Genomic DNA, 26,389 nt, shown 5'->3' with positions numbered 1-26,389 from the left:
GCTGGGGTCCCCTGCTGGACTCTCCAGCCTCCTTGAGGGGACACTGAGCTCTGCCCCTCCAACTCAAGGAGTGCCTTGTCCTCTCTCTCCAAACCTTTTCCTCTCCTGTCTCTCTTGAAGGCTGCTGCAGGCCAGAGAGTTCCTTATCAGTCCTGGAGACTTCAAGCCAAGCCTCCCCCCACCCCCCATCCCCTAAGCACCATTCCTGCTCCATCAGCCCATTGCCATTTGCTGTGCAGAGTTATGACAGAAAGCTATGTGGCACTGGTCTGAGCAGGTGGCACCTTTCCTCCCAAGCCGCCACCCTTCCAAGCCCACATTCCTCAGTTCCATAAGGAAGTGGGAATTTGTTGCTGTTTGGTGCAGGTCCTGGGCTTGAACTCAGTGTCTGGGTGCTCGTCCCTATGCTCAAGGCTAGCAGTCTGCCACTTGAACCACAGCTCCATTTCTGGCTTGGAGATGAGAGTCTCACAGATTTTCCTGGCTGGCAGGCTTTGAACCATGATCCTCTGATCTCACTGGGATTATAGGCATGAAGTACTGGTGCCTAGCTAGGAAGTAGGAATTCTTAAAGCTCTTTTTTCTTTTAAATTTACTTTAATTGTAAAGGTGATATACAAAGGGGTTACAGTTACATAAATAAGGTAATGAATACATTTCTTGTCCAACATTTTACCCCCTCCCTGTTTTGCTCCCATTTTCCCCTCCCCCCACCTCTTTCTTTTTCTTTTCTTTTTTTTTTTCTTTTTTCTTTTTCTTTTTTCTTTTTTTGGTCATAGGGCTTGAACTCTGGGCCTAGGCACTGTCCCTCAGCTCTTCAGCTCAAGGCGAATGCTCTACTACTGGAGCCACAGCATCAATTCCGGTTTTCTGGTGGTTAATTGGAGATAAGAGTCTCATAGACTTTCTTGCCCAGGGTGGCTTTGAACTCTGATCCTCAGATCTCAGCCTCCTGAGTAGCTAGGATTACAGGCATGAGCCACCAGAGCCCAGCTTTTTTATTTTTTTCTTTATAGTAATGCCTTGCAATTCAGTCTGGGCTAGCCTCAAACTGAAGATCTCCCTGCCTCAGCTACTTAAGTGCTAGGATTAAAGGAGTGTGCAATCATGGCAGAAAAATGGCTCAGGGCTTCATAGATATCCACAAGGAACAAACAGAACCCAAAATAATGATTTCTGGCTGAGGCCAATGGGGGTGAACTTTTAGGGTTTAAGAGTCATAGCGAGTGTCATGTTGGAGACTTGGGAGCCCAAGCGAAGTGGAGGATCCGAGGGAGTCCTATGAGTTCTACTTGTAGTCACAGATGTTGTCATATTCAGTGAGGACACCTGACTAGCTCCAGGAGGCATGATCTTAAAAGTGTGGGCCAAGGCAGGTCTAAGGGAAGGGACTAAGCATCCTGTCACCTGACTTTATTCCTTGTCCTGCTACCAACTTGCTCTTCTACTTGTCACCCCCACATCACTTCCCTAGATGGGAACAGCTCCAGGAACTAGGAGAAGGAGAATCTAAGGGCAGGAAGGACATGGGAGGTCACAAATTGACCTCATTGCAATCCAACATCCAAGACTCAGAGGCACAACCCAAGTGGTAGAAACCAAAAGGTCCTTTATTGACTTGTTAACATGTTTCCTGTGAGGTTGCTTGGGTTCAAGAGTTGTAGACAGTCATAGAGCTGATCTCGTCAGCCAGGACCATCATGTCGGACAGCAGGGACTCTAGCAGCCCATAGACCTAGAAGAATGGAACAGACACCACACACAAAAATTTGTTACACCGCAGGTACCTACATGTCGTCTGGCTACAAGAAAGTAAACAGAGGGCTGATGTGGTGGTGAGTACCTGTGATCCCAGGTACATAGGAGCCCATGAGTAGGAGAATTGCTATCCAAGGACCACAATGGGTAAAAATGCAAGACTTTCCTGAAAAATAACTAAAGCAAAAAAGGGATGGAGGTTGGGTGTTGGTGGCTCACACCTGTAATCCTGGCTACTCAAGAGGCTGAAATCTGAGGATTGAAGCTAGCCCAGGAGCAGGAAAGTCTGCGAGACTCTTTTTGTTCTGTTCTGTTTGTTTGTTTATGTGGGACCAAGGAATTGAACTCAGGGCTTCATGCATTCCAGGCAAGCACTGTACCTCTAAGCTACATTCCTAGTCCCACGTGAGTCTCTGATTTCACCCAGAAGTAGAGTGCTAGCCTTGAGCACAAAGAAACTCAGGGACAGTGCCCAGGTCCCAAGTTCAAGCCCCAGGACCAGAAAAAAAGGAAAGAAAAGAAAGCCTTTGTAAGTGTGATGCCCTTATTTCAAAATCTCAAGCACCACAAAAGGAGAAAGAAAAAAAACAAACAAAAAAAAAAAACAAAAAACAGGAGATGAGGGAACCAAAGTTGTACTTGTGGTTTTGTAAATAGTTATATTTTTCAGACCTGGGGTGAGACTGGGCTCAGTCCCAATTCTACTCTTGGCTTACCAGCCATCTGCCCTTCCTGTAAGATCATAGATCCATATACTGGAAGGTCTCCAAGACAGAGCCCTCCAATGGGGCTAGACCACACAAGCCTGAGCAAATTGATTCAGAGTATCCTACAGCCAAGGAACAGCTTATACTCTGAGTCCTCTGAGCCCTTTATTTACTCTCTAGACCCCATCAAGCATCAGAAAGTTTAGTGATGTCACCAGCAGCAAATGGAACTACTGATCAAGCAAAATCCGGAGTGTTACCATATGCACCATGATATAATCCAGCTCCCCAACTGCCCACATCCAAGGGAGACAAATCCTCACCATTAGATACTCTGACACATCGAGTGTGGCTTCGTAGACCTCCCTTCTCCCTCTCCCAAAGCCACAGTATCAGAAGATAAAAACAAAAACCCCGTGTGAATCTCTAAGGACTGGTGCTTAAGAACAGAGCATGATAAAGTCTTTCCAGCCAGGCACCGGTGGCTTGCACCTATAACCTTAGCTACTCAGGAGGCTGAGATCTGAAGATCTATGAGACTCTTATCTCTAATCACAGAGAAAGTCTGAAGTGATGCTGTGGCTCAAGTAGTAAGACGCTAGCCTTGAGCAAAAAGGAACTCAGGGACAGTGCCCAGGTCCAGAGTTTGAGCCCCAGAACCAGTCAAAAAAAAAAAAGAAGTCTTTTCAGTGGATGCAAACTGGCTATCCTTTGAAGCTATTGGTCCCTTCTGATGCTCCCACTGAAATGCTCACAGTTGAGACATGGCGGGATCTCCAAGGATTGGTTCCATGCTTACAAAGAGATTCTAACTGGTTAGGAAGTAAGGCTCTTATCTTTCGCCCCTTCTGCACATGCCTACTTGCTCTTCTGCTTTCCACCATGAGTTGAAGCAGCACAAAGCCTTTCCCAGTGCCAGGCCTTTGGACTTCCTAGTCTCAAAATAAACTTCTTGCTTTATAAATCACCCCATCTGTGGCATTTTGTTACAGCGACAGAAAGCTAAGACAACTCTATGTGTTCTTCTCCCAAGAAACACATCCCCAGAGTGAACATCACAAGGAGAGGTGGAAACAGCAGAAAGGAAAGGACTTCTTCCTCTCCGTTCCCTGAGATTCTGTTTTCCGCACGGCAGCCAGAGTAATTCTTAAGAACTTAAGTAGACCCATGTCACTCCTCCATGCCAAATCTGCGTGATTTTTCAGCTCACAGAGAAAACCTCACATGGCCACCCACATGCCTTGTCTGCAGCTGCTCTTTCTTCCCACTAAGTGAGCTTCCTTTCTCCTCTGTATATTGCTCCCCCAGCCTCAGGCTCTCTCCCTGGCCACCCTCCATCTCTCCTCAAGTTTCTGAATGATGGTCCACTGACGAAACAGGGCACACACTGGTGGGATTAGTGGAATGAATGGGGCAAGGGGTCACCTCTGTGTACAGCCGTCGGGTGTACTTCTCCATGACCTGGGGATCCGTTGGCTCCTGGGAAGATGTGGTTGTGTCCATTGCTGCAGGATCTTCTGAGGCAAGCCTGTCTCGACTTGAAGTTTTGATTACTTTCTTTTCGTCTTTGGCCTTCTGCTTCTTACTATTGAGCCGGTCCTGCTTGGAGAGATGGACAGACATAGCCTTCAGTGGTTCCAGGGCAGTTTCTCTCCCCAGTAGCTCTCTGGGAGAGCTGGCCTTTGAGCTGCCCACCTTTCCCAGCCCAACCCAGGGCTAGGAACCCAACCATGTCCCAGCATGCCTCTTTCCCTGGTGTCTTGACTCCTTTTTTGTCATCTTTCTCTCTGACTCCCAATTGCTTCTTTTCTTGGGCTGCCACTTTTCGTTCTTCTTTCCCAACTTTCACGGTTGGTGTTTTGGCTTCTGAAGTAGGAGATAATTTTCGACCTAAAGATGATGAGTGGAAGACACATGTAGCAGGCTCCTGTGACTTTATGACAAGGCTGAGACAACATGGGATAATAAAAGGGAATGGCCTTAACCTGGCACTGGCTCAATACCTGCAAATCTACCTACTCAGGAGGCTGAGATCTGAGGATTTGCAGTTCAAAGACCCAGTATGGGCACACACGGGTGCATGTGTGTGTGCACGCGCGCGCACACACACACACACACACACACAAGGGCAATGGTTTTGAACCCTGTTCTCAGCCGACTTGGGAGAATTCCCACACGTTGACAGCAGAGGAGAGTCTTCAGCACCACATGCTTACCTCAAGAACCCCATTTAAGCATCTGGATCAAGAGACCTAGGTTGTTGACCCAGTTCCACATATAGTCTCTGGGACTCTACTTTTGCAAGACAAGGGACTTCTCTACAATGGTCACTGAGGCAGCTTCTAGGTCTCAAATTCTGATAGAATGGTGACAAGGACCCACTCCATGGACTCAACCTGGCAGTGTCCACCACAGGAGGACAAATGGCAAAGGTACCAGAGGCATCAGGGCAGAGAGCTGGGGAAGATCACACAGAAGTGTGCCTGACCTGTCTCTTCTGGAACCTCCACATAGATGGTCTCCTTCTCAGGCAGGCCCAGCACAACCCTTAGCCATAGAGAATGGCCCACCATGCTGTCAATCATATCACGCCACAGTTGCAAACTAGAGAGCAAGACACATTGAAAAAGGCCATCATTCTTCATTTGTCCCTGAACATGCAGACACTCAGGTGTCTCAAAGACCCCAGTGCCAAGAACTCCCAGATTGCTGTTAGGTCACCAAGCAGCCAGCACCCTCCCCAGCACCATGTTAAGTGCTCAGATGGGAGTCTGGCTGCCCTGCAGCAATAACCAAGAAAAGATGGTCTAGGATGAGGGTTCAGAGGCCTGCATAAACTCAGTCCTACTTCAGCAGTCTAAACTCCAGCTTGGAGCCATGGCTCCAGTGCCACTGGAAGGCATGAGCCTTGCATGAGCTTTCCAGCATGAGGCTCCAGGGAGGGGCCATGTTTGATGGGTCCCCACGCCTATCCAGGCAAGCGCTAAACAGACAATGTTGACAAGAGAGACGCAACACATTTACTGAACCTGCCACTTGGTGCTCTTTACCTTCTCTTTTGGTCCTCATTCTTCATCTCAGTGAGAAGAGAAAGGGGGAAACCTCCCTGCTGTGACTGTTGCCTTGAGGTTACAGCCAAATGGTGGGGGGAGGGGAGAGGAGAAGAAGCAGATTCCAGAGTATGGCAAATTGAGCTCAAGTGGAGCTCAGCCCCTTGAGTCTTGGACTGCTAGTCCAGGATCTCTGCCCAGATACAACTCAACTGGGGTGTGGGGGGGGGGCACCTACCACAGCTGGTGCAGGAGGTTGGACTGCAATGGCATCTGATCCTGGCACAGCTCCAGTGCTGCCTTGTTGAGCCGGGCTAGGGCACTTTCTCTCTGGTGCTCCTCAGGGAGTGTCATCACTGCCTAGTTAACAGTCATGGGCATCATGGATCACTAACTGTTCTACCCCAGGGCTCCAAGAGTGTCCTCCAGTGTCAGGCATAGTGACAAGGGGACAGGTAGATGAAGCAGAAACCAAGAGGCTGGGGTACACTCTGTGGTGGCCTGGGAGCTCCCCACCTATCAACCCCCTTCTGCAAGGTTTTCCAGACTCACGGAGGGAATCCTTCCTACAACCTATGAAAAAACTGGCCCCAAAGATCGTTTTCTTTGTTCTCTTAGAAGATTTGATCTCTTTATCCTTTGGTCAAGGGGAGCTTCTGGGCCCTTCCTTCCCTGTGGGTTCAGGACCAGTTCACCACATCTTGCTGTTCAGTGCTACTTTCCACCAACCCCTTCTGAGTCTTGGAAGCATCTTTCTGGGAACTGGAAGCGTGTTTCAAGTGATAGAGCACCAGCCATGAGCTAAGAGCGCGAGACTCCGAGATCAAGCCCCAGTAATGGTACAAAAAAAAAAAAAAGGAAAAGTTGGAGAAGGGGAAGAGGAAGAGGAAGAAGAAAATGAAGAGGAAGAAGAGGGAGGAGGAGGAGAGGAAGGAAGAAGGAAAAAGAGGAGGAGGAAAAGCAGCAGGAGGAGGGAGAAGAGGGGGAGGAGGGGGAGGAGAAGGAAAAGGAGGGGGAGTACCTTTCTGAAGTCCACCAGACTGAGGTTCCACTCAGGCAGGGGCAGGCTGTCTGACTCCCAAGGGTTCCTGGTGCCCTCCAGGTCTGGGCTCTCCTCCACCAGGACCTCCTCCATGATGCTCCTCCGTTGAGAGAACCTGAGGTCTCCTCCATGCCTCTGGGGCAGGGAAGAATCTCGGGAGTCCCTGTAGCCATCACGCTCCTGCTGAGATGGCTCCATGAGAAGGCTCCTAATGTGGGCCAGGTGCTCAGCTGGGCTCTTCTTTCCCTTATAGGCTGTTGGAGCTGTGGTGCCACGGGCCTTGGGGCTCAGGCGCTCATCCTGGTTTAGCCAGAGATCTTGGGCTTTGAAGGGCAGGATTATATACTCATGCCACAACTGGTGCAAATTTTGTATCACTTGATGCTTGTAATACAACTGCAGCAGAGGTTAAGAGGCAACAAGTAAGGGAGAGGCTGGCCAGGCACCCTGGGCCCATGCCAGTCAGCTGGGGTTTCTCCCACTGCCTTGAGTAGGAGGCAGAAAGGAAGCCAATGGCCAGAGGGACTCACCCATTTCCCCTTCAACCTAAGCATATCCCATTTAAAACTGGGCCTCCAGAAAAGATGGGTTGGAGTGGAGGAGTTATGACATTTTGACTATTCCCATTCAGTATCAGCTTGCTAAACAGCAACTTGGGCACAATAATGGCTGCTGTTAATGTGGACACAAACAGAAAGGATGTGTCACTGGACTGCTCTGAAGAGAAAGTAAGTTACTCATAAAAGTCCTGGCACATAGGATGGTCTGCTACTACAGTCACCGAGAACAACATGGAGTGCCTGGCCTGTACCTGGGGATGCTTGTGCTGAAATAATTGCTCCTCTGTGAGACAGGCATCCACGGGGGATGGTGTGCGCTCTGGGGACAAGACCCCCCTCAGAATCTCCTCCAGCATACTCTTTGCAACGGTGATTGCCTCTTGGGCATTCAGCTCGCTCTGGAGAAGGGAAGGTGATACCAGATGGCAGCCCAATCTCTCAGCTCCCATGTAGTCCCTTCCAGATGAGGCTTTCCTGTCCTCATCTGTCTGTCTGTCTCTGTCTGTCTCTCTGTCTGTCTGTCTGTCTGTCTGTCTGTCTCTCTCTCTATATATATATATATATTACTTATCCACACACAGCTATTCTAAGACTCAAAAAACCTCTGGGTCTGTCAAAATATCTTAGTTCCCTAAAAGAGGAATGAGAAGATCGAGACATCAGTCTGATGGGACAGTGTTTGTGCACTGGGTTTGCATTTCCCCTAGATGAGGAAGACAGGGCAGGGGCCAGGGAACACACTTGGGCACCATGCAGTCGGGATCCCAGAAACCCAGTAGAAGAACATTTTTTTATGCGTCTCTCCGTTAGTCAGTAAATAAAGCAAACCTGACATGTCACCACTTTGCCCACTGAAATAGGTAGCTGGGTCTGCAGGGCCACAGGGACCATAAAAGCACAGCTTTCCATAGAATCTCAAGAACCACAGCAAGAAATGACCATACCAAGACTAATTGGGGGATGTGGGCAGTAGATTCCCAGGTCCCACCTCACACTCACTCCAGGGCATTGGCTTACCAAGTGGGCTGGGGAAATATGCTATTGGAAATCGTATCTGGTTTGAAAACCTTGTCAGTCTAATACTGTTCCACTTGTACAGTATCAGATAACAGTGAACAAACCAAGGGCACCATAAAAGAGTCACATGATCCAATTGGACTCTAAGTACTTCCACAGACTCTGTACCCTGGGGCTCTGGGGCTCATTTCTTTCTAACTTAATGGGCATTAAACACAGTGGGCTGGCATGCTGTCCTGCACTAGCCCCGCCCCACCTGCCTACATCACAAAGCCCAGAAAGGTGTTTGTTGAGTAATAGTAGTCACCTGTTGGTGAAATATTCACTGTGTGTGTGTGTGTGTGTGTGCGCGCATGTGCGTGCGCACGCATGTACACACTTGGGCTAGAAGAAATAAGATCCCCACCGGCAGGCACTTCCAGAAAGAACACCAGGATAACATATCTTGTGTCCTCAGCGAATTAGGTTCTGGGTCCCTTACCTCCAGCAACAACCTCTCCTCCCTAAAAATGTCCTGGGCCAGGGACACTGCGAGGAGGTTGACCTGCAGGATAGAACCTCCCAGAAGGGTGGGGTGGGTTCCAAACTCCCAGGATTCCCTAAAGACCCCAGCATTCACTGACTTGAAGAAGAAGGTAAACTTTTTCATTTCTCCAGGCAGAATTACACCTGTGAGGGACAAAAGGCAGAGGTTTTCAATCGGTAGGAGCTAGCTGAGCCCTGCAAAGTTCACTGAGCCCCAGAGTTAGTTCACTAAGTTTCATTATGGCCTAGGTCTGGTGACCAGCCATCCTAGTTTACCTAGTTTGGAATGTGTGACTTTGAATGCCAACAAGGGTGGTTGGTCAGTCTAGGCCCTGGGTCTGTGCACATAGAACATTTCTACAATCTGGTCAGGGAGTGGAGGGGGGAAAGGGGGGAGGCTCTTCACCTGTGTTCTCAAGAGTTTATCATTCTCCCAATACATAGAACACATATTTCAGCAGAAATGTGGGGGGAGGGTCAGGACCAGGAGATAAAGGGCTTAAAACTTGCAAGAGCTGCCGTTAATTAGCAGATCTCATCTCCCAGACACAGAAAGACAAAAAAAACAGGAGCTGGATCAAGAAGAGGGCAGCTTCCAGTACCTTCCCGGTTGTTGAAGTAAAATCTCTGCATCCTATTTCTCTTCAGGTCTTGGAAACAGTCCATCTGTGGCTGTCGTCGCCAGTCATACCAAATGGCCACAGTGCCATTGTTGACCACGGTCAGTTCTGAAGATGTTTTCTCCCCTTCAAGATTTTCGAAAGTCAAGCGAACAGCAATTCCAACATTCCTCTGGGAAAGGGCAGGTATGAGAACCATCTAGGCTGGAGGTCCTGCCCTAAGGTAAACCAACTCATCTTAGTTTGCCTGGAACTTCTTTGGGTTTTGTACTAGAAGTCTCCAGGTCCTGGCCACCTTCCAAGTGCTTTAGAACTTCAATAGTGTGTGCCTCTGAGGTTACCATCAATAGTGAGAAATATATGTTATACATACACAATAAACATTTCTTTTTCTTTTTTCTTAACAAGTCCTAGGTCTTGAACTCAGGGTCTGGGCACTGTTCCTTAGCTTTATTGCTCAAGGCTGGTGCTCTACCACTTGAGTCACAGCTTCACTTCAGGCTTTTTGGTCATTAATTGGAGATGAGAGACTCCAGACTTTCCTGCCTGGGCTGGCTTTGAACCTTAATCCTCAGAGTTCAGCTTCCTGAGTAGTTAGGATTACAGGTGTGAGCCACCAGTTCCCAGACCCAATGAACATTTCTGCTTCTCAGCATCTGCAGAATATATTTCAGCATCATCCTAAGACCCTAACTGCATGCAAGAGTTTTGCTATTTGCCTTCTTGTGGGGAGGAGGGATCCTAGATACGAAGTAGCTTGTGACATTCTCTTTGCAGTCTTATGATTTTATTCTTGCTCAAGTCAGTGTTGCTTGTTACCATTTTCAGACATGCTCAATGTGTGACCAGATAAAAACACAAATAGGAGACCATGCAGACTCCTTATGACTGCTACACCTCTTGGAGCTGCTCACGTGAGCTTGGAGCTGCAAGTAAGTGAGGTTGTTTACCTTGCCCTTTGGGTTACTGTTTCTGATCCAGACAGCAGGCTTCCCACAGAACATCAGAGAAGGGCCAAGAATAGGCATGGGGCCTGAATCAGGGTAACAGCTAAGTAAATCTCTGTAAGAAAAAAACAATGACTTAACTTCCCCATGGGCTGCATCATCAAGGCCACATGGAACCCATGGAAACTGTCATGATGGTTTAGAGCCATCATCAGCTCTGCCCAGCAGTGGTGTGTGACCCACCTGCTCCCGCTCAGCTTCTCCCCATCTATTCCTTGAGATGAGACCTCTGAGCTGTTAGGAACACAGCAGGAGTCACGGGAGAGTCCATTTAACTCATAAAGCAACATGTGGAGGAAGCCCATTAGGTACTGGTTGTTGGAAAAAGGCAGACAGTGATAGGAAAGCTAGCATGGTGCTGGAATGAGCTAGCACTAAAGGCTGGGATGGAGCCCAGACATTCAGGGAGGGAAGCCTGCCCAGGCTATACCCTCTAGGAGCTCTCTCTGGAGCACAGGCTCCACTCACATAGTATCTTCCGAGGAGGAGCTTTCTGCGTTCCTTTCAAACACTGAGTAATCGTCCACTGTTTGGGATGAGAAGGACTGCCCTTGGCCTACCACTTCCAGGCCATCAATATCCTCGGAGGGATAGGGATAGCAAAGATTAGTTGACTGGAAGCTGAAGATTTCCCACCCCAGGCATGAGAAGAGTGTTACTAACCTGCTGGCTAAAATCCAGCTCAGCCATGAGGTCCTTCAGCTCCTTGCGTCGGTAGATCAGAAACAGACTCCGGTCCCAGGTGTAGCGGTACCAAGCATCCTTCTTATCTAGTAATCCTAAAGTGGGAAGGAGTCAGAAGACCCTCAGCACAGGCTGCTATTCCACCCCTCCGCACCTACTATCCAGGAGCCCTAAGAACAGCCTTCCTAATAGAGTTTCTGAGAATGATGGTGAATCTAGCCTTTTCCCTGGGGCAGCTGGCTGCTCCTCATAACTCCTCAGCAGCTCCACACTGGACTCCTGGAAAATTACCTCCCAAACAGCCAAATCTTTGCAGTATCATCAAAATAACAATAGCAGCTGCCTATTGGTGGTTGATTAACAATAGATCAGAATATTTTAACATATAGCGTGTCTCTTTTAACCCCCACTCATAACCCTGAGTAGTCCTCACCTGGGGAACCAAAGACCAGAAAGATCAAATATCTCACTGGAATTCAGAAAGTCACCTTAGCCAGGACCTGAACCCAGATAGACCGGTGGACTCCAAAGCCAAAATACAATGCCAACCATGAGTGCCAGTTCAAATTCTCTAGATGCCATGTTGAAATAGTCAGAAGAGGTGAGAGTCATTTTAATATTTGTCTAAGTCAGTACATCAAAATTATCATCTCACATGAATCAGTATAAAATGGATTGATAGACTATATCATACATGTGATATATATAGATAGCTGCATCTATCTAACTTGAACTCAGAGCATGGGTGCTGTCCCTGAACTTCTTGTGCTCAAGGCTAGCGCTCTACCACTTGAGCCACAGTGCCATTTCTGGCTTTTTTGAATAGTTTTATTTGATGATAGTCTTACATATTTTCTTGCCCAGGCTGGCTTTGAACTTTGATCTTCAGATCTCAACCTCTTGATCCTCAGATCTCAGCCTCCAGAGTAGCTAGTATTACAGGTATAAGCCACCAGCAGCCAGAAAGATATCTATGTATCTATCTATATCCAAATAGATATCTCTATATAGATATATCTACTTTTTTGGTGCTTGAAATCAGAGCCTGGACACTATCCCTTAGCTTTTCCACAGGCTTATATTCTACCACTTCAGTCCCAACTCCACTTCTGCCTTTATGCAGGTAAGGAGATAAAAGTCTCATGGAAGCTAGGCACTGGTGGCTCATGCCTGTAACCCTAGCTACTCAGGAGGCTGAGATCTGAGGATCATGGTTTAAAGCCAGCCCAGGCAGGAAAGGTTGTTCATCTCCAATTAACAACCAGAAAAAAGTGGATCTGTAGCTCAAAGTAGTAGAGCACTACTAGCCTTGAGCAAAAAGAGCTCAGCGACAGAGCTCTGGCTCTGAGTTCAAGCCCCATGACCAACAAAAGAAGTGTCTCATGGACTTTCTTGCCTAGACTGGCTTTGAACCATGAGCCTCCAATCTTAGCTTCCTGAGTACCTTGTACTACAGGCATGAGCCACCAGCACCAGTCTAAACTTTCTTTATAAAACAAAAAAACTAGTCTTTGAAGTCTCAGGTTTATACTAACTGGCCACTGGTCACACTACAGATGTCAACGCCTGAATGTGGCTCAGAATTCCTCAATGGCCCAGTCTCCTACCCTGCCTTTCTTACCACTTCTGTTGCTGCTTTACAGAAGCCAGGACTGGACCTCTGGAAGGTCATTCACCCAAGGCCTCAACAAATCTGGCTTGGGTCCCAAGTTTGTCTCCCAGCAGAGCTATGCTGCCACACAGATGTGCATCCTGCACAGGGCACAAGAAGCTAGTGGGCTGAAAGCCCTGTTCCTCACCTATCTCCATCTGGATGGAGCAGGGCTTCCTGATGTGAGTGATGGGCTCCACGAGGCCATACTGTGTCTTTGTCTTGGTCATGATTACACCTGTCATCTCATCGCCCAAGCATTCCAGTGGGCTCCAGAACCCAGCGGTGGTCTTGCAGCACTGGCAAGGAAGGACAAAGCACTAGGTCATCTTGACACCTTGGCTAGAGGCTGGGAGGGGTCTGGGAAGACAAGAGTACCACTGACCACAGACACGTCCTTTGAGGAGCCATTCCCACCCTGGTGGTAGAAGCGAAGCACCCACTTACCCCCGTGTTCAGGATACCCCACTATAGCTTTTCCAGCCCCCAAACATGTCCATAACAGAACTGAGTGGAGGGCTTAACAATGTCTTTTTGCAATGGATAGATTCCCGAACTAGGCAACCTGAGGCAAGCCATCCCTGCGCCAGGGCACCCATGCCAGGGCACTTAGGGGTCGAGTCCTCACTTTCTCATTATATTGCATTGGAAGTACTCTGCTAATGAGTTCCCGCTCTTCCTGGATCCGTCTGTAGGTCTCCCCACTATGCATCAGCAGATCATTCACTGGCTTGTTCAGATGCTCTAGAACAATGAGAGATAAAAATGCAGCTGTAAAGCTGGTACCAGTGACTCACTCCCATAATCCTAACTACTCAGGAGGCTGAGACCTGAGGATCAAGGCTCAAACCCAGACTAGGCAGAAAAGTCTGTTGAGACTCTTATCTCCAAGTAAACCACCAAAAAGGCAAAGTGTAGTTATGGCTCAAATGGTAGAGCAATAGCCTTGAACAATAAAAAGCCAAATGATGCTGGGTGCTGGTGGTGTATGCCTTTCATTCTAGCTACCAGGAGGCTGGGGATCTGAGGATAGCAGTTCAGAGCCAGCCCAGGAAAGAAAGGCTGTGAGACTCTTATCTCCAATTAATCACAGAAAATGTCGGAAGTGGTATTGTGGCTCAAGTGGTTGAGTGCTAGCCTTGAGCAAAAGGTAGCCAGAGGCAGCATCCAGGCCTGGAGTTCAAGCCCCAGGACTGGCCAAAAAAAAAAAAAAAGCAAGCCAAATGAGGTACAATGCTATGACTTCATGCCCTAATATCAGCATTAAGAAGAAAAAGGAAAAAAAATGCAGCTAGCAGCCTACTCCCAGGCCTGATTTGGGACCTACTTAGCCTTGAGAGGAAGAAGCTCTTGGAAGTGATCAGCACAAATGTGGTCAGCTTGATCCCAGGCTCTGGACAGGTAGGGGAAAGAAAAAGCATACAGTAGAATCCCCAAGCCAGATGGAGGCCAGGCAGGGGCCCAGTCTGTGCTGCTCACCGCTGAGGACTTCCTGCTGCTTCTTCCACAGGGTGACATGCCTCTGCCAGTTTTTCAGAGAGTTGTGTTGAGGAGGTGGGGCCCAGGGAGGTCTCTTCTCTTCCTTTGGGGCCTTTGGTTCTGGCTCTTCTTTAGCTGAGATGACAGTCTTCTGATAGGGCTCTATGTGTATCATCTCAGCCAGCTGAAAAGTACAACACGGGCATGCAAAGTGGGGTGAGGGGGAAGCTCTGATCTGGGGCCCAGCAGAGATTTCCTGAAACTTAGACCTCTGCTGCTGTTCTACTCTGCCGAGAATCCCTCTTCTTCAGGACTGTAAGGAGACAAGTAACAGAAATTTAATGGCAGAACCGGGGCGGGGGGGGGGGGGGGGGCTTGAAAGTGGTTGTCAGCTCCTCCACCGGAAAGGGAACTTTCTTTTAAGACTATGGCTCTGTCCCACACAACTCCTGAACTGCACCTTTCTCCAGGTACCCAACAGATGTGAAGGATTTGAGAGACAGAGAAGTGCTGCATGATGGGAAGGTGGTCCCATGGTCTGTGAGACACCACCACTCTCCACCATGCTGAGGACAGCAGCCCCGTCTCTAGAGAAGGAACAATGACATCAGCACAGTGCAGCCAAAAGAACCGAGGAAGGATCTAGGCCTGGAGTCCTGATACCTTTCTGGGTTTGGCCTTCTCAGTTCTAGGTTCCACGAGGCTAGCTCTACATCCCTATAGGAAATCTTGTGGCTTACAATGAAAGCAAATCGCTTCATGGGAGTTGGTGTCACTTGTCATCTTCATCTCAGACTTCAGGCCCAGAGACTGGAGTCTCTGTAGCTCACACCTGCTTTGGTCCTGCAGGTGGCACATTAAAATGGTGACTTCTCTAGGCCAGGCCTTTCTGAGCAAACCTACCTTGATGTTCCCTCGAGCAAGTGCAATTCTCTTGAAATCCTGGAGACTCCCCAAGATATGATGAGGTAGGATCTGGTCACCATCATCTAATTTGTCACCTAGACCTGAAAGGAAAAGAGGGATTAAAGATGGGCTGTGGATAGCAGATATAAACTACCCAGGGGATGACTTGCTCAGAGATTAGACTTTTCTTCAAAGCCTAGTGGTGCCAGAGCCAAAACAAGCCATACCAGAATAATCCAGGGGCTTGGCGGTCATGTCCGGATTAGTAGAGTGTGCTACCAAGTGGGAAACCTTCTTCCTCAAATCCTTGGGTTTGAGCTTACGGATGATAAATTTCTGGGTAATAGCAGGCTTGCCTTCTGGACTAATAAGTTGAGGAATGTGTTGCTAAAGAGAAACAACAGAGCATGTCATCTGAGATGAGGGGAAAGAGCACCACCCAGCCCTTCTGCCTCAGTCTCTCAGGGTGAGATTTCCCCAAGGTTTACGCCTTCCCAGCTCCATCCAGATGTCCCAGAGAAGAAATATCAACGTAGGGTCATATGCATATATGCACAAGTAAATGGACTAAAGTATGGCATACTCGTGGTAGGATCCCAGTGGTGTAACTCCTCTGAACACTAGCTAGTTTGGCAAAATGGACGTCAGGAAGCTAAGCCATGTTTTGTCAGTGGTGGGAGGGTCAAAGGGAGGAAGGCAGAAGAATGGAGAGAGGAAGGGCAGAACACAGTCACTGTATATGCTGGAAGATGCAGCCAGGTAACTTGAGAATATAGCTTGGGTTGGCAGGGATGGGGAAAGATGGAAGAGGTGACACTGATCAAGATGCTTTGTACCTCTAAATTTATTTATTGAATTGAAACTTCTTCGTGCAACTACTTTAATAATACTAGCCAGGTGTTGGTGGCTTGCGCCTGTAATCCTAGCTACTCAGGAGGCTGAGATCTGAGGATGCCAGTTCAAAGCCAGCCTGGGCAGGAAAGTCCATGAGACTCTAATCTCCAATTAATTGCCAGAATAAAATGGAAGTAGCACTGTGGATCAAGTGGTAGAGCACTTGCCTTGAACTGAAGAGATGAGGGACAGCGCCCAGGCCCAGAGTTCAAGCCCCACTCATGTCAAAAAAATAAATAATATCCCTCCCCCACAGTATAACCCCTGCTTTCACTGTATTTGATGTCGGTATAATTTGTGGAGGGGAAGGGGAAAAACAAGTCGTTTAAATAAGGATACAGGTGGACCTGTTGCAACAATGAGAAGTACAAGTTGTCATGTCGAAAATGAACTTTACAACTTGGGGGGGGAGAGGATTGGGTGGGGGGGGGAGGAAGGATGGGAAGGGATGGGAAGGGTAAACAAAGGAAGAGGCTACAATGCTGGATAAAAAATGTACTCACTATCTTGCCCATGTAATTGTAACCCCTCTGTACAGTATTTTCACAATAAAAAAAAATAATAATAATAAAGAAATGCCTATGTAACAGATATGAAACACTGGAACCACCTGGAGAAGAAAAAAATCATAGCTGATTACTTCCACAGAGTTCAGGTTTAAAAAAAAAAGGCAGGGGGTAAACAGCCTTATCCATGTCTTTGCCTTGGATGTATACACTCATCTCCTACCTGGGAAGTGAACCTGATGGCACATGCCCCTCTGAGAAGTATGATATCTCATTTGCTCATGTCCTCTGTGGTTCTACAAAATCTCAGAAAAAAAAAAAAAAAACAAAACAGCACAAGCATTCCTTCGGATGCTAAAGTGAAAAGAACTTGTGGTCAATGGCTTCTTTTCCGTGGAATCAGACACTCCTTCTGAGCAGGGAACCAGTGGAAACACAGTGAGCACGGCTGATATTTCAGCCCACACAGGCTGGCAGGAAAAGGGGTCCACAGTGAGGGAACCCTGAATTTCATTCACCCTTACCTTCTCCAAGTCTTCCTTCTTGATACCTAAAGCAAGAATATCATCTCCTTGTAGGACATTGCTAACAGGCTCCGGCTCTTCCTGAATGGGGGGTGTTGGCTGTTCAGGGGCCTTTGCTCGCTTCCTGTCTGAAGAGCAGAAAATTAAGCCACATTCAGAGAGTTTTCTATATATATATTATATATAACATATAAATATTATATATATATATATAATCAAAATAGTCAGTCTAGGACTGAAGCTGCAGCACAGAGGTAGAGCACTTGCCTAGCAATGTGTGAGACAGTTAAGTCCTGGACTCAATCCCTACTACCATGAGAAAAGCAAAGAAATAGCAGAATGTAGTGGCAAATATAATCCCAGGTGTCAGGAGGCTAAAGGATGGTAAGTTCAACCATCCTGGATTACATAGGGAGATCTCATCTCAAACAATAAACAAATCCATATTAGACTGCAGGGTGGTGACCAGGCCAGCCAGCTGGACAGCAGAGGTTGCTATGATGGTATGGGAGGCACTTTAGTGGGGTGATGGGAATCTGTCTTTAGGGCCCCCTGCCCATTCCCTCTTGGACTTCAACAGAGTCTGAGATTTCTGCATGAAACTTGAGATCAAAAGATGCTGTCTTGCTGGATGCCAGTGGCTCCTACCTATAATCTTAGTTACTCAGGATAAACTCTGAGGATCCCAGTTCGAAGCCAGCCTGGGCAGGAAAGTCCTGTGAGCCTCTTATCTCCAACTGACCACCAAAAAAGCTGGAAGTAGAGCTGAGGCTCAAGTGGTAGAATGATAGCCTTGCAAGAAAAAGCTGAGGGACAGTGCACAGGTTTTGAGTTCAAACCCCAGGAATGACATACATGTACACACAAAACATGCTGTTTCCAGCTAGATCCTGGTGATTTACATCTGTAAACTACTTGGAAAATGGCAATTGGGAGAATAACAGTTCAAGGTCTGCCTGGGCAGAAAAGTTAAGGGACTGGACATGGTGGCATGCACTTGTGATCCTAGCTCTGATGGGAAATATGACATAGTAGATGGTGTTTGGTGTGCACTTGGGCAGGAAGCCAGACTCTGTCTCAAAAAATAAGCAGTACACCGTGTGCTGATGGCTTACATCTGTAATCCTAGCTACTCAGAAGGCTGAGATTTGAGGATCACAGTTCAAAGCCAGCCCAGGCAGGAAAGTCTGTGAGACTCTTTTTTTTTTTTTTGGTCCCGTCGTGGGGCCTGAACTCTGGGCCTGGGCGCTGTCCCTCAGCTCTTCAGCTCAAGGCTAGCACATTACCACTTGAGACATAGCACCACTTCCGAGTTTTTTTTTCTGCTTATGTGGTGATGAGGAATCGAACCCAGGGCCTCATGCATGCATGGCAAGCATTCTACCACTGAGCTTCCTAACCCTGTGAGACTCTTATCTCCACTAAACTACTCACAAAAAGTGAGAAGTGGTATTGTGGCTCAAGTGGTAGAGTGCTAGCCATGAGCAAAAGAAACTTAGGAACAGCACCCAGGCCCTGAGTTCAAGCCCCAGGACCAGCAGTTCAAAGCTAGCTCAAGCAGGAAAGTCTATGAGATTTTTTGTCAATCCTGGGGCTTAAACTCAGGGCCTGGGTGCTGTCCTCAAGCTCTTTTGCTCAAGGATAGCACTCTCCCACTTTGAGCCACAGAGCCACTTCTGGTTTTCTGGTTGCTTTAAACTGCAATTCTCAGATCTCAGCCTCCTGAGTAGCTATTATTGGTGTGAGCTACTGGTATCTGGTGAGGCTCTTTCTCCAATTAACCAGTAAAATGTCAGGTAGTGCTGTGGTTCAAGTGGTAGAGCATTACTAGCATTGAGCAAAAAAGTTCAAGGACAATGCTCAGGCTCTGAGTGCAAGCCCCAGTACCAGCACCAGGAAGGAAGGAAGGAAGGAAAGAAGGAAGGAAGGAAGGAAAGAAGGAAGGAAGGAAGGAGGAGAGGAGAGAAGAAAGGAAAGGAAAGGGAAGGGAAGGGAAGGAAAGGAAAGGGAAAAAGAGAAGAAAAACCAGCACACAACAAAGGACTGGAGGCATAGCTCAGCAGTAAAAAGAGCATCTACCTAGCAAGCATGAGGCTCTGAGTACAAATGCTAATGTAGATAGATAGATAGATAGATAGATAGACAGACAGACAGAGACAGATCCTGTTTCAGGCTGTGTTACTTATAGGTTGGACCACCTTAACCTCTCTGGGCCTCATCTTCTATTTGTGAAAAGAGGAGAAAGTAAACTAAAGCAATGGCTTATAAATATTAGCCTCTGAATTTTACAAATGCAGTTTCCTGATTACTATATAGAGCCCAGGACTTAAAAATGCAATCCTGGTGATTCAGTGATTTGGGACAACCAGACCAGACATGTATTGAGCCTCCTCCGGTTCTGGCACCATTTATTCTGGGTAAAGGAATCATGAATCTTAAGACACTGGTGAAAATGCATATGCTTCACCACTGACCATCTATTTCATAGTATTCCATTTCCTAATGGTGGTGTAAGCAGCTTCCACACACCAGGCACTGGGCTGGGTTCTGAGGAGACAAGACTCTCCATCTTTGCAGACTAGGGTGGCTAGGTTTCCCCTAGGAAACAAGATTGTCAGATCTTGGGGCACTAGGGGAGACCCATGGAACCCAGCCCACCTTATAGAACGGTCAGGGAACTTTCCTAAGGTAGAGATGTTTAAATGGAAAGCCAGAGATGTGAAATGGCATTTTGGCCCAAAGGTTCCAATGGGAGCTGCACAGGGAGGCCCAGAGACACGGGAGAGGGGGTTATCATCCTGGAACTCAAAGCACGCATGGAAAAATAGCTGGGGTGTAGTGAGGTGAAAGTAGGAAGCAGAAAGGAAGCAGGAAGTAGAAGCCAAAGCACCAAGAGCTTAGTGAGCCATGCCAAGGACTTCTGTGTTTACTTGGGGGCAGTGGCAGGCCAACAGGTAGCCTAGGGACTGTGAGAGTGAGGACCAGATTACTCAAGAGTCTGCAGGAGATAATGAACTGATGGATGATGACAGTGGCTCATAGGCCTGGGGAAAAGTGAGATCTAAACTTCTCTCAAGTAGCAGCCAGAATGGAGGATACTGACATCACATGGGGCAGAAGAGGACACACACTCCCTTCCTTCCTACAGGTGGCTTCACCCGTTCAAAGGTACATCTTGTTTGTCTTTTTCCCTCTGGTTCAGAACACTTTAAGGTAAGGCTCTATGCAAAACAATCAGAAGAAAAACCGAAGCCCTGTGTTAGGGTGTTTTATCTACTGCTGGTCAAAGAACTCTGCTTTTTGTATTTTTTAAGAACATTTTTAGTGGCTGAGGTCTGTGATCCCAGCAATGCAAAAGGGCATCCAGTGCAGCCCCAAGCACATAAAATCTTATTCAAAAAAAAATAAAGGAAAAATGTGGCTGGAAGTCTGGTTTAGCAATACAATACCTTTTTAGCAAGAACGAAGTACTGAGTTCAAACACCAGTATTACCCAAAAAAGATTTCATTAGCAAATATTAATTTCAGAAAATAAGTTTTTATATGAAATTTTCATACAAAAGTACTCTAATCTTTAAGACACCACATCAATCTTTAATAAGAGACATTATCAAGACAGAGATTTTGGTCAACAAAATTAATTTTTTTTTTTTAGTCCTGGGACTTGAATTCTGGGTCTGGGCTCTGTTCCTGAGCTCTTCAGCTCAAGGCAAGCGCTCTACCACTTGAACCACAGCATCACTTCTAGTTTTCAGGTGGCTATTGGAGATAAGACTCTCACCAACTTTCCTGCCCAGACTGGCTTTGAACTGCAGATTCTCAGATCTCAGCCTCCTGAATAACTAGGATTACAGGCGTGAGCCACCAACACCACCTGGACAAAATTAAACTTTTTAAGGTCCACAGAGTGGGGAAGAAAAAAAAACCAGAATCATTCAAACGTCATTCTGAACATAACTCCAAGCCCAGCCTTTGGCCACAAGTGGGAACCACAGAAGCTCAGACGTTGCCTATCCCCTAAGTCCCAGCCCAGTAGACTGACCCATCCTGGCATGAGCTGCAGCTTTGGATTTTAATTTTTGTTTGTTTGCATGAATAATTTTTGTTTGTTTGTAAAACAGAGTCTCAGTATGTAACCCAAGCTGGCTCTCCATCTTCCCACCTCTGCCTCCAAAGGGCTAGAATTACAGGCAAGCACTACTATGCCCCACTTGGATTCATTTCTATTTCTCTCTTCCTGCCCACCTTTCAGGTGGGCACACACAAGCAAACTGGTACTAGTTGAAGGCATTTAAAATGTACACATTTTAATGAATATTTTATTGACCAGAATATACTACCCTCTGACTGTATGCTGTTACAGGACATTTACTGCACTGTATTGTACATGGTTATCTCAGAGGCCAATCGTGGTGATGCAGGCCTGTAATTCCAGTTACTTGGAATTTTATAAATGCTTTGACATATTTTCCAGGACAACTTTTCTTCTGTCTATCACCTTGATTGGTCTACATCCTCCCTAAAACGTCTCTAGATGGGTTTTTCCCTGGTAAGGGGGAAATGGTCACTTCTAAGTAGAAACCTTCAACACTGCTGAAGAGGATTGGACACTAAAACTTCCACCCTGGCCGGGCGCTGGTGGCTCACGCCTGTAATCTTAACTACTCAGGAGGCTGAGATCTGAGGATCGCGGTTCAAAGCCAGCCCGGGCAGGAGAGACCGTGAGACTCCTATCTCCAATAAACCACCAGAAAACCGGAAGTGGCGCTGTAGCTCAAGTGGTAGAGCGCTCACCTTGAGCTGAAGAGCTGAGGGACAGCGCCCAGGCCCAGAGTTCAAGCCTCACGACCGACAAAAAAAAAAAAAACTTCCACCCTGTTTACAGAAGCTGATTTATCATGTTGGTTGAATTGACGCAGCCAGAGAAACTTTGATCAGGGTTTTTTCTGAGCTATTTCTCCTCCCCTTGGTGGTACGGGGGTTTGAACTCAGGGCCTTGCACTTGCTAGACAGATGCTCTACCACTTGAGTCATACCACCTATCCCCCCTTCCTCCTTTTTCCTATTTGTAGTTGTCAAATAAGGTCTTGTTTTTCCCTGGGGCCAGCTTGAAGCATGGTCCTACCTATGTCTCCCACATAGATGGGGTTACAAAAAACAAAAAACAAAAAAAACTCCATGCCTGGCTTGTTGATTGAAATAGGTATTATTTACTTTTTGCTCAAGCTGGTCTCAAACCCTAATCCTCATATCTCAGCCTCCCAAATAGCTGGGGCTTGAACTCTGGGCCTGGGCACTGACCCCCAGCTCTTCAGCTCAAGGCTAGTGCTCTACCACTTGAGAGACAGCACCACTTCGGTTTTCTGGTGGTTAATTAGAGATACGAATCTCACAGACTTTCCTACTCAGACTGGCTTTGAACTGAGATCCTCAGATCTCAGACTCCTGAGTAACTAGGATTACAGGTGAGAGCCACCAGCGCCTGACTCAAGTAGTTGGGATTATAGCCATGCACCATGTATATGCTTGGCCTATGAGATTAGTACAATAAATATTCTAATGCTGCATACAACCAGGGTATGATACAAACACTAGTTCAAATGATCTGCAAGCCAGGTGCCAGTGGCTCATGCCTGTAATCCTAGCAACTCAGATCTGAGGATCATGGTTCAAAACCAGCTCGGACAAGAAAGTCTGTAAGACTCTCATCTACAATTAAATCACAGAAAAAGCCAGAAGTGACATTGTGGTGACACAAGTAGTAGAGTGTTAGCTGTGAGCAAAAGGGGCTCAGAGACAAGGCCTAAGCCCAGAGGTTACGCCTCAAGGCCCGGCGGAAAAAAATCTGCACATTTTAAAGTTAAATTCACTCTTAAGAATATTCACCTAGGGCTGGGAAGGTGGCTCAGTGGTAGAGCGCTTGCCTTGCATGCATGAAGCCCTGGGTTCGATTCCCCAGCACCACATAAGCAAAAAGAAAAAAGCTGGAAGTGGTGCTGTGGCTCAAGTGGTAGAGTGCTAGCCTTGAGCTGAAGAGCTGAGGGACAGCGCCCAGGCCCAGAGTTCAGGCCCCACGACTGGACCCCCCCACCTCAAAAAAAAAGAATATTCACCAAGCGCCTTGTATGTGCTATAAACCAAATAGATGCTATGAAGGGAACAGAATGGCTCCTTCTCTTTAGATGTGCTCTCCAAGAGCACCTCTAGATTTGCCAGAGAATTCACAGGGTGGAGATATATCACTCCTGAGCCTGTAAAGGTCCAGCCAGCTCTTTCCTTTTTGTTTGTGTAGGGGGGAGGGGGAGGGGGGATTGAACCCAGGGCCTGGGCACTGCCCCTTAGCTTTTTTGCTCCAGGAAAGCACTCTACACCACTTGAGCCATGGATCCACTTCCAGCTTTCCAGGGGTTTAACTTGAGGTGAGTCACACATACTTTCCTGCCTGGGCTAGCTTCAAACCTTGATCCTCAGATCTCAGTCTAGGATTACAGGTGTGAGCTGCTGGTACTCAGCTTCTTTCCTGTTCTTTGTTCTAAAAATTCGAGCTGAGTAGAGCTGCTCTTGAGCCTCACAGTTGGCACTTCTCCATGCATCCTAGCAGCTGAGGGTCAGGTAGACCAGCTCCCTTGCATGGGGCAGTCAGGTGACTGCTCCGCTACAGCTACACCAAGAAGCTGGAAGCCAGGTGCTCAGGCTGGAGTGGAGGTGGTGGGAGGGGGGGACACTACTGAAGGAAAAGAAACCTGGATTTGATTTTTCTGCTTCTCCATTCATCCAAATGTTATTCTTTCTAATGTTAATGAAAATCTGCAAGCAAATGACCTAGGCTTGCACTAGAAACTAAGGTAGGGATTACCAGTGCAGAGCTTTAGCAAGTGGGACAGGGGGATCTGGTGCTGCTAAAAGTCTTTCCTGTTGAGTCCCTAAATAGGTTTCCAGTCACCATTTTGGCTTGCCTTTGTGTCCAGAACTCAGAGACTGTGAAGAAATGCAGCCCAAGAGTACCACAGTCCATAGGCAGGTTGGCTATTTTACATTGGGGAGCAGGGAGTAAATGCTCCCCTATTAGAGGCTTCCCTGAGAAAGTTCAGGAAAAAGGGACCTTGCATGTTATAAATACTTCCTTGTTTTCTTCCTTTCCCAGGTGCATGTTCTTAACCCAAGGACTACTTAACATACTGAATTTCCCCTTATTAAAAATCAATATACAGTGAAAAGAAATCTTCCTTTGATTTGTTGACAGCTGAAAGGTCAATTTGATTAAGACTGGGCAGAAAGGTGGGTGAGCAGGAGGCAGTGGCTAGGAAAGTCCTTGACTTGCCCTTGGGAAAGGGAACCAGATCTGTATGTTCTTCCTGTCTCTCTCTTAGCTATTAAAAAGTATGTCACGAACCAGCATCAGCTTTTTATACTATGAAGAAGCATAAAAGAAAGCTAGGCTGAAAAGCAACAAGGCTTCTGTTAGTTTTCCAGGCCTCCCAGGGGACCCTGCTGACTGAGGGCCTGCTCCTCCCAGGGCCTGCAAAAGCACAACCTGTCTTTCTAACCTTGTATGCAAAGCCTTTTCATCATCTGGTCCCTGTTCACTGGCACGCCACTCTCTGGATCTCATGTTCATAGGTTCATGAACTTAAGCTGCTCCCTAACCCTGGAGAAAACTCCTCACACACACACTTTTTCTTTCAATTTTTAAAAAAATGTTTCCAAGCCTGGCATATACCTGGCAAGTGCTCTTTTAATGAACTATACCCACAGCATTTTAATGAATCGTATCCCCAACACTTTTATTCTTTAGATCTGTCATAGATCTCCCCTTCTTCTTCACCTTCTTTCCCCTAAACCTACTATGCAAGGCCTGTGTCAGGTTCCTCACCCCCAAGGGTGAGTTCTTCACCCACAGGGGCATCTGCATCACAGCATGAGGGGACCCCTCCAGCATTTCTAGAATGAATTGGTGTGTGTGTGTGTGCGCGCGCGTGCACACGCGCGTGCACGCACACGTACCTGTGTGCCAGTGTGCACATGTGCCAGGACTGGGCTTGGATTCATGGTGTTGTGCTTGGCTTTTCCCCTCAAGGCTGGTGCTCTACCACTTGAGTCACACCTCCACTTCCAGCTTTCTGCTGAATAATTGGAGATTAAGTGTCTCATGGATGTTGCCTACCCTGGCTGGCTTCAAACCACAATCCTCAGATCTCAGCCTCCTAACTAGGATCACGAGGTGAAGAACCAGCATTGGCTTGATTCTGAACTTCTTGAGGCTAGAATCTCTTATATATAACACCAATACTGCCAAATGCCCACTGTTGATGCCCAACGTAGCATCCACACATAGCAGTGAAAACAGGTCTTGAGGGGAGGTAGGTAGCACAGAAGTGAAACATGTTCAAGGCTCTGAGTTCCATCCCCAGGGAATGGGGCTGCAAATGGGAACTGTGGAGCAGTCAAGTCTAGTGACCCCTGGTTGAACACAGTGTCATATGGCTGACTAGCGTGGACAGGAAAAGGTGGTCTGAAAGAACTAGTCAACTTGACATTTTAGATTTTTCCAGTGGAACTGTTAGATGAGTTTCTTCATCTTAACGTACTTCTCAAACTGCCCGCCCCCCTTTTTTCTTGTTGGTCGTGAGGCATGAACTCCAGGCCTGGGAGCCCTGAACTCTTTTTGCTCAAGGCTAGTATTCGACTATTTGGAACCACAGTGCCACTTCCTGTTTTCTTCCTGTTTTCTAGGGGTTAACTGGAGATAAGAGTCTCACAGACTTTCCTAACCCGGCTGACTTGAACTGTGATCCTCAGATCTCAGCCTTCTGAGTAGCTAGAATGATAGGCGTGAGCCACCAGAGACTGGCTCCTTTTTTGGGGGGGGGGGCACCATTTCCCGGTTCCTGGACAGGGCTTCCAGCCCAAGTATCCTGTCTGGAGCTGTGGTTTAGGTGGAGATCTCTTACCCTTGCTGCTCTCCGCAGCCACTGCCCCCGAGGGCCCTCTGAGAGACCACCGTCTACGACTCCATCCTTAAGGCCCCGTGTGGTGTATCTCCGCCCTTCGGAGGTTCTGCCTTGGTCTACTATCCTTAAGTCCTGAAGCCCGTGCCCCAGGGCTCACTGCCATCCTTGGTGTCACTCCCATCCTCCGGACCCCCTCTGCGGACCCCCGTCCCCGAGGACCCCATGGGGCCTCCTGAGCGCCCGGGGCAGCCAGCGCCCACCTTTGACGGTGTCTGTGGAATCCACCAGCCTGCTAGTGGGCATTTTGATCCGGGATTCCTTCTTGATGGCCTTCATGGTGCCGCCCCCAGTTGCAAGCTTGTCCTAGGCAGCTGGGTCCCGAGACGCCGGCGCTGCGCCGCACCCCCCGAGGCCCGGCCCAGCGACTGCCGCGGCGTCCATAGCAACCAGCGCCCCGCGCGGGGGCGCGCCCCCACCGAGCAGCGTGCACGGCGACGGCTTGCTTGCC

General features: G+C 47.7%; 1 protein-coding gene across 1 annotated transcript; it reads right to left on the bottom strand.

The window, feature by feature from the left end:
- Nucleotides 1–1,627: 1,627 nt before the first annotated feature.
- On the bottom strand, nucleotides 1,628–26,389 carry LOC122103353 (MYCBP associated protein). Its single transcript, XM_042673922.1, has 19 exons — nucleotides 26,142–26,389; nucleotides 16,931–17,058; nucleotides 15,234–15,393; nucleotides 15,004–15,107; nucleotides 14,101–14,284; nucleotides 13,250–13,365; nucleotides 12,770–12,920; nucleotides 10,950–11,065; nucleotides 10,755–10,867; nucleotides 10,230–10,341; nucleotides 9,262–9,451; nucleotides 8,616–8,803; nucleotides 7,369–7,515; nucleotides 6,537–6,953; nucleotides 5,754–5,875; nucleotides 4,954–5,069; nucleotides 4,210–4,355; nucleotides 3,891–4,064; nucleotides 1,628–1,735 (listed from the first exon to the last, which is right to left on the bottom strand). Exons 1-19 carry the CDS (start codon nucleotides 26,215–26,217, stop codon nucleotides 1,652–1,654), a joined length of 2,844 nt encoding a protein of 947 aa, XP_042529856.1. The 5' UTR covers nucleotides 26,218–26,389; the 3' UTR covers nucleotides 1,628–1,651.

The sequence above is a fragment of the Dipodomys spectabilis genome, unplaced genomic scaffold (assembly GCF_019054845.1).
Source record: "Dipodomys spectabilis isolate Male_0828 unplaced genomic scaffold, ASM1905484v1 ptg000018l, whole genome shotgun sequence".
Classification (NCBI taxonomy): Eukaryota; Metazoa; Chordata; class Mammalia; order Rodentia; family Heteromyidae; genus Dipodomys; species Dipodomys spectabilis.
The sequence above is the reverse complement of the archived record's forward strand: the minus strand, read 5'-3'. Positions and strand labels throughout refer to the sequence as shown.

Excerpts from the sequence above, each read along its gene's own strand:
- LOC122103353 (XM_042673922.1), bottom strand. The coding sequence starts at position 26,217 with ATGAAGGCCATCAAGAAGGAATCCCGGATCAAAATGCCCACTAGCAGG. Across the intron at positions 15,394-16,930 it reads AGAAGGAAGACTTGGAGAAG|CAACACATTCCTCAACTTAT; the intron begins GTAAGGGTGAAT and ends GTTTCTCTTTAG. Across the intron at positions 1,736-3,890 it reads CCCGACGGCTGTACACAGAG|GTCTATGGGCTGCTAGAGTC; the intron begins GTGACCCCTTGC and ends CCATTCTTCTAG.